A 15,966-nucleotide genomic window follows, 5' to 3' on the forward strand; every position below is an offset into this window, starting at 1 on the left:
AATATGGGGTTGACCTTAGGTAGGATGAATTTTTACTGTCTTTGTATTGTTCCTTCCTTCAAATATTTGACATTATTTTTTCTTCATTAGATGGGGAAAAGTAATTTTAGTTTGTTTAACTTTTGCTTCATAAAATATGCTTGTACATTTCATATCTTTTTCTTATATATATTTCAAAAACAATGAAAAGAGAGCCATTTAGAAATTAAAACAATATAAATTTAAGGCTGTTTAATATAACAGAAATCAATTTTCAATATAAACAAAATTGTAGTCACCATCTCTATTACATCTACCATTAATTTCTCTACCTAGCCTCGTCTTGTGTGTGTGGAAGGATTCTCCAGCATCTCGTCTTACTCCCTGCAATGGGCTTCGGCTACAGATACAACCATGATGTTACTTCTACAGTTCTACTTCCACTCATGTAGAAAGATAAGTACTGTAACATTAGTAACTAACACTTATGTATGTGTTTTAGGCATGTCCCTCGAAGGGGACTGGCGGAAATATAGTTGCTTCTTTCGTCTTGCTCCAAATATTTTCTAGCATCCTAGTAAGCCACCCATCATAGTAAGTCATCATGGCGGGATCATCACCGTTATAACTGCTTCCGGAGGCTAAGCTTCTGCTGATTACTGTGTATATTTCAGATGCTCACTGTCCTCATCATCATAATCGGGAGCCAGATCTCATGCTGGTCTCGATTCTTTACCCTATAGATTGAAGCGTGTATGTGCGGGATATCTATCAGGTAAATAAAAAGCTGAAAGCATTTTCGTTTCCACTAAGATGTTGAATGACTTCTTCAGTGGAGTCCCAATTCAAAGTACGTTTCGTAACCGAGCCAGTTATTCTCACTCACCTGTAGTTAGGCCAAGAACTATAACTGAATATCTAGGATGATAGGCTGCAGAGAGATTTGTAGCGGAACCCCATATTTGCAGAGAGATTTTGGTTAATATATATATATAAGTTCAAAAGATGACTTAAAAATAACAGGCAAGAAAACCAAACCTCTTGTACAGAACATTTAGCCTTAAGCAAAACTTTTTTGCAAGTAACCTCGTGGTGCAAAGCTTTCACCTGAAACATATCCATTCTTAAATAAAAAAGTGAAGAACTGACAAAACATATGAGCAAAGAGCAGTAAATTCTGGTTGCACCTTGTTTCTAGCAAAACTTATCTTAGAAAAATGAATGGTTTTCTTTAGTGCATCGGATCTTTGAATTAACCAAGACATGTGTGCAAACTGTGTATTCTTCCATGTACAACTCGTATCTGCTTAGCTCAATTGTTTTACTTTTTTTATTGATTAAAGAAAATATTTTTACATCTCCTGATCTCAAATAAAACCAAAATCAAATCTAGTCAATTTATTTAAGACAATGAGATCGCAAGTTAGAGACTTACAAACCCAGAATGAGATGTCAACCTTCATCAGCTGGTTTACTTGTCCACTCGGTGCTAAACCGGTTTCATCTTGTGACCAAATGAAGATCTTTTTATCATTCACTCCTTTTTTAATACATTTTTCATATGAAATTCAAGAAGTCCAAATGAAGATCTTTTCATCATTCACTCTCAAGAATTAAAGACTCAAGTTTCAAAACTGAAACAAACCCAAGAAGTAAAGACTTAACTAAAAGAAGTTATATAAAGAAAATAAAACTTAATCAACGAATTTTATTAGTTATATGAAAAAAAAGAATTAGAATCTCCTTTTTCTACTAACCAAGATTAAAGAGAAAAAACCACAAAGCCAAACAATGCATATATATGAAACATTCTATGGGTGTATGTCTTACCAGCAAGTCATGTGGTTGCAGCCTTGAGCAATTAAAAATCATTACACGGCAATACTGACACCGTCTCCACCTCTTATACCTCGCCAAGCGATGCAATATGATATCATCTTGATATATTTCACGAACCTGAAGAATATGAAATTCTTCACAGCTCATAGATTCACGCCAAGAAACGTCACGGTCCACACACGCAAACCTCTCACAGAGTGGACACTTCACACAACAGCTATTCTCTGCCTGACTACACGTGTTTGAGACTTAAAGCCTGGTCAAGATCACATAAAGAAGCAAGCTTTAGAACAAACCCATTTTATATAAACGAATAGAAAACAAACTAATAAAGAGAGTCTAGAACAGTTGTAAAAAGACAGTCGAGAACACACCTGCTGCTTAGCTTCTTCAAAGTTTTCACCTTGATATCAAGCAGTACACAATACTTCATCGTTTATAGAAACCTATGACCATGGAAACACAAAGTGAGTAAAGCATTCATCCTTTTATCTAATCACTCGTCAAATCATAAATCAAGCACCATTCAAAATGAAATAAAAGCAAGGGTTCCAGGTTCTCTTGTTACACTAAGAACCAAACAATATTTTCATTTAAACATCATTTTCACTAATCTAAATGTGGGTTAGAAACAAAACTCACAGAGACAGCACCTAACCCAAGAAGCGTATAAATTACAATCAGGCCGCGAGTTGTGGAGCTGAGCCATGAAGGAAACAGTTTTAAGATTGACGCCTTCGGTTAACTGTTCGTGACGCCTAGGAGATTCATCTGCAATCTAAATCAAATTGAGTCAAAGTCAAGAAACAAAAGGGTGAAGCAGTTTGAATCAGATGTCAAGTAAACCATAATTGAGAAGGATAGTTCAGAGATGCAGTAAGAAAGCATGAGACTGACACAACGACAAATCAGGAGACGCAGCGGCGATGGTGGCTTGCATTATGGTCGACTAAAACAGAATTGATATATCACAGAGACAACAATCAGGAGAGAATACTTGTCACTGTAAAGATCTCTAGACACTACAGAAACTTGAAGAAAATAAAGAGTCTTACCATTAGATTCAAATCAAAGAGAAAAAAATCTGAAGTCAATCTTTATGATGCAAACATGAAGAACACTAAAGAACATGTATCTTTGGATTTGAGCGAAAACTTGGTACCTTCCATTGTCCGACGTGCGTTAGGATCTGTGGCAGGAATAAGGGGTGAATCATATCTCGGATTTGGCTGAAATTTCCCACATATACATCAAAGATGAAGCGGTAGAAATCATTTGTCTTTACTATTAATTTGAAACTCAACCGGTTTATTAAATATGAGAATTTAATTGTAAGGTATATGAAGAGATTGAAACTCTTGGCTTTCTAGTTCCGTAGCGGATAATAGGAGATCGGAAGAAGAAAAGCAAAACCGTCGGCGAGGTTTCGTTGTTTAGGTTGACACGTGGCGCAATTACAGGAGTTGAATTTTTGACCTGGACGTTGACGTGTCAGCAGGAGAGAACCAACTCTCTTTTATAATAATAGATTATTTCGAGTATTTGAACCAAAATAAATTACTTGCAAGTTACTTACTTCGTTCTATTACTTAATATTTATGATTATTTATGAACTATTTACGAGTTTTTAAGAACTAGTTACTAAATAATGTTTCTGTTAGAAACATACACGAAATTTTTGTTTTGTTTACTTTTTACTTAAAATAACAGATAAATTATGTTAAAGAAATAATTGTTCATATTATAAAGAACAAAAATAAAAATATATGAATATTTTGATATATAAACATTGTATAATTTTCTCGATGACATCTTCTCTAAACTAGTAATAGGTAATAATAATAAGCTATATAACTAAATTTTTAATACTTTTACTATTTAATACTTGACTAAATGACAATGAGTATTTAAAAATCAAGACGGATACATAATAAGTAACAGTATAAAAAGAATAATGAGTATTTTTGTCCAATCTTAATTGCAAGTAAAAGAAAAAACAAATATGAACAAGTATGAAAAGAATCAGAGAAGTATGAAAAGAATCAGAGAAGAGAATGCTAGAGAAGAAAAGAGTTTGTTATGAATATGAAATCTCACATTAATCTTACTGTACAAGATGATTATGTTTAGCTAACTTACGCTGTAACTGTACAACATAACTTGCTAACATACACCATTTGCTATTGTATACTATATCTGATAATAAGATCTAATAGATCATATACTAAAATAATAATGATATTTGATATTTGGCTTGATTTTACAAATAATGAAAAATGTCAGATTTGTTACCCTTAAAAATACCGAATACTTCAATTTTAAAGGCGAATACAAATTAAATAGCGAGTAATGATGTCCCGACCTAATCAAGAATATGCTTCAATTATATTAACGAGTTGAGACGGACAATTTTTGAATTGACAGAAGAGACGGACATCTTTTGAATTGACAGAAGTGATGCAGTTCCTTTATTTAGTGGCCACCCTAACCAACTTTCTTCAAATATCTAATGACTTTTTTTTTTTGCCATCTAAAGATTTTGTTAAAAGGAAACAAGCCCAAAAGGGACAAGCCCAGTAACGATGCAACATCCGAAACCCGGAAAACAAGATACAAGCCCAAAGAAAACAAACTAACATTGAGCCACAAAGCCCATTCCTAAAGAAGCGGCGCCAGCTTCCCCACGCGTCCAAGATCGATGCAAAAAAGTCGTCCACGCGTCTGCTCCCACTTCCACGCAAGACACGCGTCTGTTCATCTTCACATCGAAACCAAAGCACGCCGGTGAAGGTTTCCGGTCGCTGGTTCCCGTCTTCACCACCAGATCCACATCGGAGCAACTCTTTTCCGTCATCATTACCGAGAGAAACCCACCACCAACGACAAATATTGGAGGTAAAGGATTCTCTCAGTCATCTATCTCCGGCTAAAACCGCCGCTAGAAGAACGACGCTTCACTGGACTTCTCTTTTGGCATGCGTTAACAACGCATCCAACTTCTTCATCACCACCACTTCCATCATAGAGCATCATCGATTGAGATCGAGAGCTCATCCAGTATACTTTTCTTTGAAGACGCCAAGGGACCACCGATAGCCGGCCGTCAACACCAAAGAGAAGGTGACAACGCCAGGGGCAAAGCCGGACGACCACCATAGGATAGGATCGTCGCCGGAGTACAAAAAGCGGTTAAGAAACCGAGCCGATATTACAACTAAGATGAAGAGAAAATCTAAAAAGGAGAAGTTGAATCTAGCCAACCCGTCGGCCGGTGACGATACTCACGGCGAGGCTTTCTTGTAGAGAGAGGTAAGAGATTATTTTTTTAGAGAGAGATATCTAATGACTTTTGGTCACTTATAATTAATGGAGTACACTTTCATTCATTTTTTTGTTTCTAATTCTAAATAGTCTAGAAGACTCGTGAATGTCGTATCTTTGTAAACTCCTACGAATTACTCCTCAGTGAGTCAGTGTTAGTTTTAAAGTTGTTTTGAGAACTGATTTTTCTTTTTTTACGACAGTTTTGTGAACTGATTTAAGCTTATAAAATATTTTTTTCTAACTGTTTTTTGGACAACTTTTTCTGTAACTATTTTTTTGTAACCTTTTTTCTTCTGTAACTATTTAAAACATAAAGTTTCAAATCGATCTCTACTAAATATAATTTTGCTCACAAAAACTAAAAACAAAATAAGGTAATGGCAAAAACACTTCAACTACCAAACAATAGGTATTTGCATTACTTTTTATCTACTATTTTTCATGTATATTTAGTTTCTAGTCACGCGTATATATCTTAAAGGTTCACAAATTTAAATAGATGTTATTAATTTACGATATTGAATCAAATTGCCATGACTTAGTGGTAAATGAGTTCCAACTACAGCTTTAGTGTTGGGTTCAAGTAACATTAGTCATCTAGCCGCATTTTAAATAAATCTAATCAGCCATATACATACTTGAATGTAAAATTAGGTGTGATTAATCTTTACACCTAAAATCTTTGGAATTTTCACGATTATCATAAAAAACTTGCATGTTGCATGTGTCTGTACACGGGTTAGGGGCACTGTGATTTATTCGGTTTTGAATGCACTATAATTTGTCCAAAAAAAACAGCACTATATACTCATAATTTTGTTTTAGAACGAAAATCCAAAAACAAAAACTGAGAAGTTACCCAGTCTTAACATACGTAAGTCATCATAAGTTCATAACTCATAACATAAAGTTACAGAATTGTTCTTTTTCATTGCGTTGACAAGAAAGTTTTGTCGCGACTTAATAAGTAAATAAAAAAAAAGCTTATAAACTTCCATGCCGCATATCATGCCACTAAACAGTCATACACGTAGCTTTCTGCTTGTGGAATATGGAGCTCACGCGCTCTTACACGCGCTCTTACACGCGTAAATTTTGGTTCGGACAGTATCATTTGTTTGACCGCAGGAATTGTCGTCATAAATAATTTCACCGTGGTTGGGAATGTGTACTGAAAATTTACCGAAAAACGCAGCCGTTTCACGCATCTGAATTCCTCGAGCACGAGGTCCACGAGACAAACGCTGGCGTTATTTATCAGCGCTCTTGCTCGCTCTCTGTCTCCAAATATCGAGAAAATAAGTAAAAAACTACAAAAATAAAATAAAATAAAAATGTTTATAGCGTCTCCGGTGAAAACGAACTTATACGGCGTCAGCCTAGTGAGATCTCCGGCGTTTCCCGTACTTCCCCGTCCGCTACAACACCGAGTTCCTCTATCCAGACAAGTTCGAGCTGTGATCTCTCGGGAAGAAAAGGCGGTGGATCAAGAAGATGAGAAAAGTACAAACAGATCAGTCGTATATAGTAGCTCTCCTGCGTTCCCATGGCAGAGATCTAAGTATACAGGAACAAAAACAGTTATGGCGGTCGTGAAGATCAGAAAGAAGATGAGAGAGAAGCTAACGGAGAGGCTCGAGCATCAGTTTGAGCTTTTACTGAAAGCTGTCGGTCAGGGGATGTTGATTCAGCTTATTAGTGAAGAAATAGATCCTGGTTCGATTTCTCGTACTCCTTTTGTTTCTAAAATTAGATTTGCTTTGAAAAAAATACAAATCAGTTTATCACCTTTTTAAGCTAGAGAACAAAGCCAAACACATATATTCACTTCCAGTTTTTTACCAGTTTGGTCGTTTCTGCCTTTCTTGGATTTTTCCTAGACTTAGGTTTCGATTCTTGATTTCATTTTGTTTTGGTGCTAAACTCAAGATCGCAGGCTCGCAGCTTGTTTTGGTGCTAAACTCAAGATCGCAGCTATTTACTCATGCATAATTAATGATAATTACATATGGTTATTAGATTTTGATTAGTGGCTGTTAGCTAGAAGGACAATAATGATCACTAAAAGGAAAATAATGATAATTTTTTAAACAAATGAAAATAATGATAATAACTTATATATTAGCTAAAAGCAAATCAATTCTTATTCTCTCCCTTCTTTGCTGTCATGACCCGTCGGTCGGAACTAGTTGGTGGTCATTGTATTGACCACTTTACTGTAAAACCGAATCTTTCATCTTCCTTTCTAGATCTGACTTTCTTTCTTTCTTTCTTTACTTTTTATTGTATGAATATCGTAGTTTGTGTATCTCTGTGCCAGATTGTGAAGTTATCAAATCCGGTTTCTCATTTAGTCTAGGACTATATAAAAAGTTAGTGAGAGTATTAAATAATCTAGAAAAAGATACTTGACTTTTCATTTCGTTCTCCATTATTTAGATCTCTTATTATATGTTTTTAGAGTATCAGTATCCTTTAAGAACTTGTACTCATCTGCCACATGTTCTATTATAGTTTGTTTAATTTATTTAACATTTAAGTACATTATTAAATTATATTGAAAACAATAGTGTAAAAGTTACAATATTATTTTTGGGCATTGGAAATGTCCACTTAAATAAATGTGTATAGTTGCAGAGAAAAAAAGATTTCAATAGGGTTAACATTGTTACCAGCAAATGCTTCTTTTCTAGTATTAAATATTAACTTGGATGGTGACACAATGTTTGTTATTTATAAATTACAGAAACTGGTTCAGGCAGGAGGAGTTTAGAAACTCCAGTGCTAGGACTCCCCAAGACTAGGAACGATCCTAGAAACCTCGAGTTCACAGCCACCTTCACCGTACCGACTGACTTTGGTAAACCAGGTGCCATTCTTGTCACCAACCTCCTCTCCTCGGAGATTTGCTTGTCGGAGATTATCATCCGTGATGGCAGTGACACCATTCTCTTCCCTGGAAACACTTGGATCCACTCCAAGAATGATAACCCTGAAGGCAGGATTATCTTCAGAAGTCAAGTGAGAAGAACACTTCTTCTTATTCTCCTTATCATCAAAGTTGATTTTTTCACCTAACTATTATTCTTGATGTTATTCTTTTTTCTATCATTAGCCATGCTTACCTTCTCACACTCCGGCCGGGATCAAAGAACTACGAGAAAAGGACTTGAGGAGTGTCCGTGGTAACGGAAAAGGCGAAAGAAAGCCTCACGAGAGGATCTACGACTACGATGTTTACAACGATTTAGGCGACCCTCGTAAAAAAGATCGAGTTAGGCCTATTCTCGGGGGACCAGAGAGGCCGTATCCAAGACGGTGCAGGACTGGCCGGCCTCTCGTTTCAAGAGGTGATCCATCTCTCTTCCCTTTAACTCACTTTACATAGTACTAAGTAATATTAACATATTGTCTTTGGTTATTGATCAACTTGCATGATGATATCATTCAGATCCACCGTGTGAGAGCAGAGGAAAAGACAAGGAAGAGTTTTATGTTCCAAGAGACGAGGAGTTCGAGGATATCAAGAGAGATACTTTTACAGCTGGCAGATTAAAGGCTCTCTTTCATAACCTAGTCCCATCGATCGCAGCTGCATTGTCAAATTTAGACATTCCATTCACATGCTTCTCGGATATCGACAAATTATACAAATGTGACATTGTCTTGCGACCCACGGAACCAAAAGACACAGGCCTTAGTGGCTTTATTGGCGGTTTTGTGGATGGGATCCTCAACGTTGGAGAAACACTGCTAAAATACGACACACCAGCTGTTATAAAATGTAATATTTTTGTCATTCTTGAAATGTTCTCACTCGAGTATAATCATTCTTGAAATATATATACATATCATGTGTTTTCTGGTTTGGTTGTTCAGCTGACAGGTTTGCATGGCTGAGAGACAATGAATTTGGACGTCAAGCTCTCGCTGGTGTCAACCCAGTGAACATTGAGCTTCTGAAAGTATGTGTCATTTTCACCATTTTAAAATCAAGAATATTATTCCGTGAGAGTTTTTCTGAAATGTCAAATGCTTTTTATAGAGCACAAATTATTAAAAAGAGAAAAATCCCTAAAATACTAAACTATAAACCCTAATCTCTAAAATCAAACCCCAAAAGTAAAATAAAGATGTCATTTCAATTTTTATTAATGCTATTTTTGAAATTGTTTTTCTAGTATGCTATTTTTAGAATAAAAATGTATATAATGCTATCATATGCTATTTCTCTTTCTGAAATTTGTTGTGTGTGATAGGAGCTGCCAATCAAAAGCAAGCTTGACCCGGCTGTATATGGACCACAAGAATCTGCTCTCACAGAAGAAGTGATTGCTCGAGAAGTTTTACACTATGGAATGACTCTGGAACAGGTTTGGTAGTAGTAGTGTACTATAGAATCTTCTCATGTTGTTGATCTCAAGACTAAAAAGGTTTAGTGTATTGGTGAGTGCAGGCGTTTGAAGAGAAGAGGTTGTTTCTATTGGATTACCATGACATGCTCTTACCATTCGTAGACAAGATAAACTCCATCAAAGAAGATCCAAGAAAGACATATGCATCAAGAACAATCTTCTTCTATTCAAAGGCGGGTGCACTCAGGCCGTTGGCTATAGAGCTCTCGTTGCCTCCCACACCGGAGAACAATAACAAGTACGTTTACGTGCATGGACATGACGCTACTACTCACTGGATTTGGAAACTAGCCAAAGCTCACGTCTGCTCAAACGATGCTGGTGTTCATCAACTAGTGAACCACTGGTTAGTTAACTTGAGATTTTGATTTGTGGTCTCTACTGATGCATTTAAGAGACATTTTTTTTTGTTTTTTTTCCTGTGACCCTCAGGCTAAGGACTCACGCTTCCATGGAGCCATACATCATTGCTACTAACAGACAGCTGAGTACAATGCATCCGGTTTACAAGCTGCTTCACCCCCACATGCGCTACACGCTAGAGATCAACGCGCGTGCACGTAAGAGCCTAATCAATGGAGGAGGAATCATCGAAAGCTGCTTCACTCCAGGAAAATACTCGATGGAACTAAGCTCTGCGGCATACAAGAGCATGTGGCGGTTTGACATGGAAGGACTTCCTGCTGATCTTGTTAGAAGGGGAATGGCAGAAGAGGATGCTTCAGAGGAATGTGGTGTGAAGCTTGTGATCGAAGACTATCCATACGCAGCAGACGGTCTTTTGATCTGGAAAGCCATCAAGAACCTAGTTGAGTCCTACGTGAAACACTTCTACTCTGATCCCAAATCCATAGCATCTGACTCTGAGCTCCAAGCTTGGTGGGATGAGATCAAGAACAAAGGTCATTACGACAAGAAAGACGAGCCTTGGTGGCCTAAACTCAACACAACGCAAGACTTGTCGGAGATCCTAACCAGCATGATATGGATCGCCTCGGGACAACACGCGGCCATCAACTTCGGTCAGTACCCGTTCGGAGGGTACGTCCCGAACCGACCTACGCTGCTGAGGAAACTTATACCGCACGAAAACGATCCGGAGTACGAGATGTTCATGAGAAACCCTCAGTACTGCTTCCTGAGCTCTTTACCGACACAGCTCCAAGCGACTAAAGTGATGGCGGTGCAGGAGACGCTCTCGACGCATTCCGCTGACGAAGAGTACTTGATCGACTCGAGAGAGAATCAGAGACGTTGGTTTCAAGATGAGGAAGTGGTTAAGTATTTTAGCAAGTTTTCGGAGGAGCTTGAGGAGGTAGAGAAGAAGATAAACAAGAGGAACAAAGATAAGAAGCTGAAGAACAGAACGGGTGCTGGGATGCCTCCTTACGAGCTGCTTCTACCTACTTCACCACATGGAGTCACTGGCCGTGGTATTCCAAACAGTATTTCCATCTAGTTTATGTGATTATTATATTATGCTGTATGGGTTTTTGTTTGGTGGTAGAGTCTATTATCTGTAAAATGATCATATATGAGGATTATTATAATTTTTTTTTTCGTTTTTCAATGTATCATGATATATAATGCAAGAGGGTTCGATAAACTCACACTCACTCCCACGTTAATCTTCTTTTTTCGTACTATGAAACTATAACTAGGGTGGTTGTTGAGAATTATCGCTAGAAACATTCGTATGGGATGATCACTTTCCTGCGAATTGAGTATAAGAACAGAATTTTTTTTCTAAGACCAGAAAATCATCATCACAATATAACAAAGTGAAAGTGAAAATTAACCAGAGAAATAACATTTTTACTGTACATAAAGTTCTATCACTATCGTACTATCGTATATCACGAAGTTATCCTTATAAAATTTTAGGATCATGACTAAAGCAAAATTTACTAGTAAATAAGAGGGGAAAATCATTGTGACTACTTTAATCTGTTCCCGACAAAGACATGCTTCTGATAAACAAAAAAAAATCTGTACCTGGTATCACTATCATAGATAGTTTTTTTTATCTTATGTTATTTTATTCATTGTATTCCTGGAGAAGCAAAAAAATCGACATACACGCGACGCTAAATAGAACCATGGAAACTAATTACAAACCGAACACAAGAATAAGAGACTTCAATCCACTGCATAAAACTAGACTAGCCCAACAATTGCCAGTCATAACAATTAAACCAGTCACGTCCATCCAACATAAATAAGAAAAATTAAGCTCCAACCAGTTTAAAAAAAAAAATTAAGCTACAACCAAGCTCAACTATTTCAGTACATTGACAGATCATGATGACCGTGATCATACCAGATCAAACAATTTTCAAACCAAACATGGAGCTAGTAGTCAAACAAATTGCTCCCTCATAGCTCGTGCTCTCTCCTTGTTTGATAGAAATGTACTTCCGTTTCATAGTTCTGTTTAGATAGCTCTTTGTTTTCCCTCCTTTCTTAATTTATGTTCTGTAGTAACTAGCAAGTTGTTTACAATCATTTTAAACCTAAAAAAAATTGGAATAGGTTGATTAAACATGACCTAAAAAGTGATTTTTTCACAATTATTATCTAACTGTATTTCCAACTACTGACGATTTTCGTGTTGCTAGCAGTGTGCCCTATGAGTTCTTGTAGCGGCATTTAGACATTTTCGTGTTACTAGCAGTGTGCCCTATAAGTTCTTGTAGCGGCATTTACACATGGTCGTCTGACGCTTCGAGTTCATCGTATAATGGCCCTATGGAGTATTTTGAACAGCTCACGAAATGGTATTTTTTTTTTGTTTTTTTTTTTGTGTGTGTTCGTATGACATAAGAAAATATTATATAAGATGGGATCTGATTCTGAAGGACTGAAATCACGGTAGATTTGCAGGCCCTCAACTTTATACCACTTGATGATGCTTTTCTTGAAAACAAAGAAAAAACTTGAAATTTTATGTTGGAGATATAAACTACTATTTCTTTTTGGTATTATCCACGAATCATAATATATCTGCGAACCATAAAACAGAGGAAGATTGTAACAATATTAATAGAGGAAATACTATCTCCACTCTCCAGATCACATACTTGTATACACTAAAAAAAAAGGAAAAGCATATATATATGTTTGTTAAAAAGATAAGTTTGTATAAACATTCGGTCAACTCAAAATCAAACGTTGTAGCCTTGTAGGTTGAACTGGACCGGACCATCAGCATAAGATAATAATAAAAATAATATTAGGCTTTCCCACGTCCCAAATGAAAAAATCAGGTGGTACTGGTGTCACTAATATCATTTATGTTCCTCATCAACCGTTGAATCTCGAGCCTTAACCTCAAAATCTAACGGCTCAAAATCACATAACCGATAAAATTAATTTTATAAACTCCCCCCCCCCCTCACCCTACAAATCACCATCGATAAATGCCAATCAATTTCAGATTAACCGGGAAAATGAATAACAACCGTCGATCTATGAAACATCACGTATTCATCAGTCTCTGATGGCTAGTGACCACCCACCGGCCGCCGCTGAAACGCCGCTGCTCGATTCAAATCACGATCAAGAACAACAGCCTCCGCCGGAGAGAGACATCAACGGAGGAGGAGGCGTCGGCGGCGGCGAAGAAGACGACATCGGTCAAACGCTGCAATGGCTAGAGATGTTTCTGACGCTCCTCGGGTTTAACCAGTCGTCGTCGACGAGAAGCCTGGTCTTGTCTCTGGTCGTGTTTTCGACGATCGGTGTGGTGCTTCCGGTGACGGTGCTGGAGCTGGGACACTGCGAAGGGTGCGAGAGGTATCAGAACAAGAGCTTCGAGCTCAACATCGTGGTCTCGCAGGCGTGTCTGGCTGGTGTGTCGCTGCTCTGCGTTTCGCATAACTTGAGGAAGTATGGGATTAGGGAGTTTTTGTTCGTCGATCAACTCAGTGGTCGTATGGGACGTCTCAAGTCTCATTATATGCTCCAAATCTCGGTGATTTTAATTCTTCTTCCTCTAACTCTTTTTTTTCTTTTATTTTTTCTTTCATATATCATTTGCTCTGCTTCTTCTTGTATGTGTGTTTCAATCTTGAAACCTGAAATTGACAACTAGATCTCTAGTGTAATTTTTACTGAAGACTGTCTTCTAATGGAACCACATTATGTAGTGCTAGTTTAATCCTGAGTTTTATCTGTTGTAATGTAAAGTACATTAATTGTGGAATGTACTTTTTTAGATTAGGAAGAGGTTTTGAAGCCAAAGACTATTTTTTTTTGTCATCAACATAGATTCAATCAAAGACAGTTTTTAATGTTCAAATGATAACTTTAAATTTGTTTCAAATGTTACATCATATAGTTGACTTTGCATGATTCTTTAAAAATGTTTTTTTTTTATTATGAGTGGTTTCTAAATCTAATTGTGCAAAATCTTAACATTACATAACATATGTAATATTAGTTTTGTTCCAATTTCACTAGATGTAATTTATAAACTTTTTGCATGTTTATTTTGCCAACAACATTGAAATTAGAGTCTAGTTTTTTTTTTTTTTTTTTTTGATAAAAGTAAGCATTTTGATGTGGAAAGCTGAATTTTTTTTCTTCTTTTCTGTTTTGCCTTGTTGCAGAACTCTGTGAAACTACTTGGACTATGGTCACTCATATGTTTTGTACTGAAAGCTGTTCGGGAGATTATCCGGATGTTATACGTACCTCATGACCAGCCGTGGCTATCTGTTGTAATCCTCTTATCGATGATCTTGTCATGGACTTACCTAAGCACTATATTTCTTGCTGCGAGCTCCATGTTTCATCTGGTATGCAACTTGCAAGTCATTCACTTTGAAGATTACGCAAAGCTCTTAGATGAGGAGTCCGAGATCTCCTTTTTCATCGGCGAGCACACCAATTTGCGCCGTTACCTATCCAAAATAAGCCACAGGTTCCGCATCTTCCTGGTTCTCCAGTTTCTTGTTGTCACTGCTAGCCAGATCACTACACTCGTCCAGACCACTGCGTACAGTGGGCGTATCACTTACATAAACGGTGGCGATTTCGCTGTAAGTCGTCACCTTCTTCTTGTTCTTCGTTAATGGTTTAATGTTCTTAAGCTTGGAAAGGTTTATGTTCAGGTCTCGGCGGTGGTCCAAGTCGTTGGGATAATTTTATGTCTGCACGCAGCAACGAAGATATCTCATAGAGCACAAGCGATAGCATCTGTTGCAAGTAAATGGCATGCGATAATGTCTTGTTCATCTACGGATTCAACTCAGATAAGGACTTCTCCTAGTGGTGTCCACTTGGAAGCCACCACGAATCCGCCCGTCTCCTTTCGGATTTCGAATTCAGAAAGCGATGTGGAATCAATGGATCATCATCACTACGTGAGGATGCCTGCTAGTAGTAATAACAACCACTTTTCTTCGTACATGTCTATGTCCGCATACCACAGAAGACAAGCTTTTGGTGAGATGATTTGTGTATGTCTTTTTTTTTCGTTGTTTGCATCGAAACTGGTCATGATTGGCTGATTTGTAGATATGATTGTTGTTGTTTGCAGTGTTGTATTTGCAGATGAATCCAGGTGGGATAACGATATTCGGGTGGACAGTGGATAGGCATTTGATTAACACGATATTCTTCATTGAGCTCTCTCTTGTTACCTTTGTACTTGGGAGGACTGTTGTCTTCACTTCTGAATGACAACCACACAACAGAATAAAGGTTTGGTGTATCATACACAGTTTTTTTTTTACCCTTTTACCACATATGTAACATTTTCAATTTCTTGTGGCAATTGAGAGGAGGAGAAACTTGTCATGAGCTTCTCTTATTGTTTACGTGTACAGTGTTTTATAAGCTGTTATTGACGAGGCTTTGATTGATCTTTTACACCTGAAGTCTCGTTTTTTTATCCTATATGACACCTAAGTAGTGTGTATGATAACCAAAGCTATCTGTGGAGCAATAGCTGGATCCACCTGTTCCTCATATAACCCGTAGGCAAAAAATGCATCTGCAGTCCTTACACTCCGCTTTTCAAGTGCATTAAACATGTCCTCAGTTCTGTTATACATGAACCTGCAACCCAGTTCAGGTCCAGAGCCATTGACATTTATCGAACATCTATGGCTCGTTTGAACTCTCTTAATGATTATATCATCTTTGAGAACAGTTGAGACTTGTTTGTAGGGATAGTGACAATCTTGTCTGCTGTGTCTTCTGGAATCCCGTTGCGTGGATCAAAAGAACTTGTATGTCTTCTAAAAGAAAATATGTGCTCAAAGTTGATGCAAGAAATAATAAAATTAATAAATAGCCACTTACATGTCTATTGCTTCAAAAAAAAAAAACAAAAGGTACTTACATGTCTACATCTCAGTTTGAGTAGATATGCAGACCAGAGTCCTCTGTCATCATAGATTCT

At 37.2% G+C, this 15,966-nt stretch overlaps 2 protein-coding genes and 1 long non-coding RNA gene across 3 annotated transcripts; 2 read left to right on the top strand and 1 right to left on the bottom strand.

The window, feature by feature from the left end:
• Positions 1-6,019: 6,019 nt before the first annotated feature.
• On the bottom strand, positions 6,020-7,498 carry LOC130497697 (uncharacterized). Its single transcript, XR_008936710.1, has 2 exons — positions 6,985-7,498; positions 6,020-6,900 (listed from the first exon to the last, which is right to left on the bottom strand). It is a non-coding gene; the product is annotated as an uncharacterized LOC130497697 (long non-coding RNA).
• On the top strand, positions 6,396-11,121 carry LOC108817694 (lipoxygenase 6, chloroplastic). Its single transcript, XM_018590451.2, has 8 exons — positions 6,396-6,858; positions 7,889-8,163; positions 8,258-8,492; positions 8,594-8,926; positions 9,022-9,107; positions 9,402-9,515; positions 9,599-9,903; positions 9,990-11,121. Exons 1-8 carry the CDS (start codon positions 6,477-6,479, stop codon positions 11,014-11,016), a joined length of 2,757 nt encoding a protein of 918 aa, XP_018445953.1. The 5' UTR covers positions 6,396-6,476; the 3' UTR covers positions 11,017-11,121.
• Positions 11,122-12,953: 1,832 nt separating this feature from the next.
• Positions 12,954-15,431, top strand: LOC108815347 (uncharacterized). Its single transcript, XM_018587980.2, has 4 exons — positions 12,954-13,530; positions 14,168-14,599; positions 14,672-15,005; positions 15,100-15,431. Exons 1-4 carry the CDS (start codon positions 13,057-13,059, stop codon positions 15,240-15,242), a joined length of 1,383 nt encoding a protein of 460 aa, XP_018443482.2. The 5' UTR covers positions 12,954-13,056; the 3' UTR covers positions 15,243-15,431.
• Positions 15,432-15,966: the final 535 nt, after the last annotated feature.

This window comes from Raphanus sativus, chromosome 7 (assembly GCF_000801105.2).
Source record: "Raphanus sativus cultivar WK10039 chromosome 7, ASM80110v3, whole genome shotgun sequence".
Taxonomy (NCBI): domain Eukaryota; kingdom Viridiplantae; phylum Streptophyta; class Magnoliopsida; order Brassicales; family Brassicaceae; genus Raphanus; species Raphanus sativus.

What these genes read in the sequence shown, in the direction of transcription:
- LOC108817694 (XM_018590451.2), top strand. Translation starts at nt 6,477, where the DNA reads ATGTTTATAGCGTCTCCGGTGAAAACGAACTTATACGGCGTCAGCCTA. An exon ending in GGATTATCTTCAGAAGTCAA is followed by an intron (nt 8,164 to 8,257) that starts GTGAGAAGAACA and finishes TTCTATCATTAG; the next exon opens with CCATGCTTACCTTCTCACAC. An exon ending in CACACCAGCTGTTATAAAAT is followed by an intron (nt 8,927 to 9,021) that starts GTAATATTTTTG and finishes TTGGTTGTTCAG; the next exon opens with CTGACAGGTTTGCATGGCTG.
- LOC108815347 (XM_018587980.2), top strand. Translation starts at nt 13,057, where the DNA reads ATGGCTAGTGACCACCCACCGGCCGCCGCTGAAACGCCGCTGCTCGAT. An exon ending in ATTATATGCTCCAAATCTCG is followed by an intron (nt 13,531 to 14,167) that starts GTGATTTTAATT and finishes GCCTTGTTGCAG; the next exon opens with AACTCTGTGAAACTACTTGG. An exon ending in CCACAGAAGACAAGCTTTTG is followed by an intron (nt 15,006 to 15,099) that starts GTGAGATGATTT and finishes TGTTGTTTGCAG; the next exon opens with TGTTGTATTTGCAGATGAAT.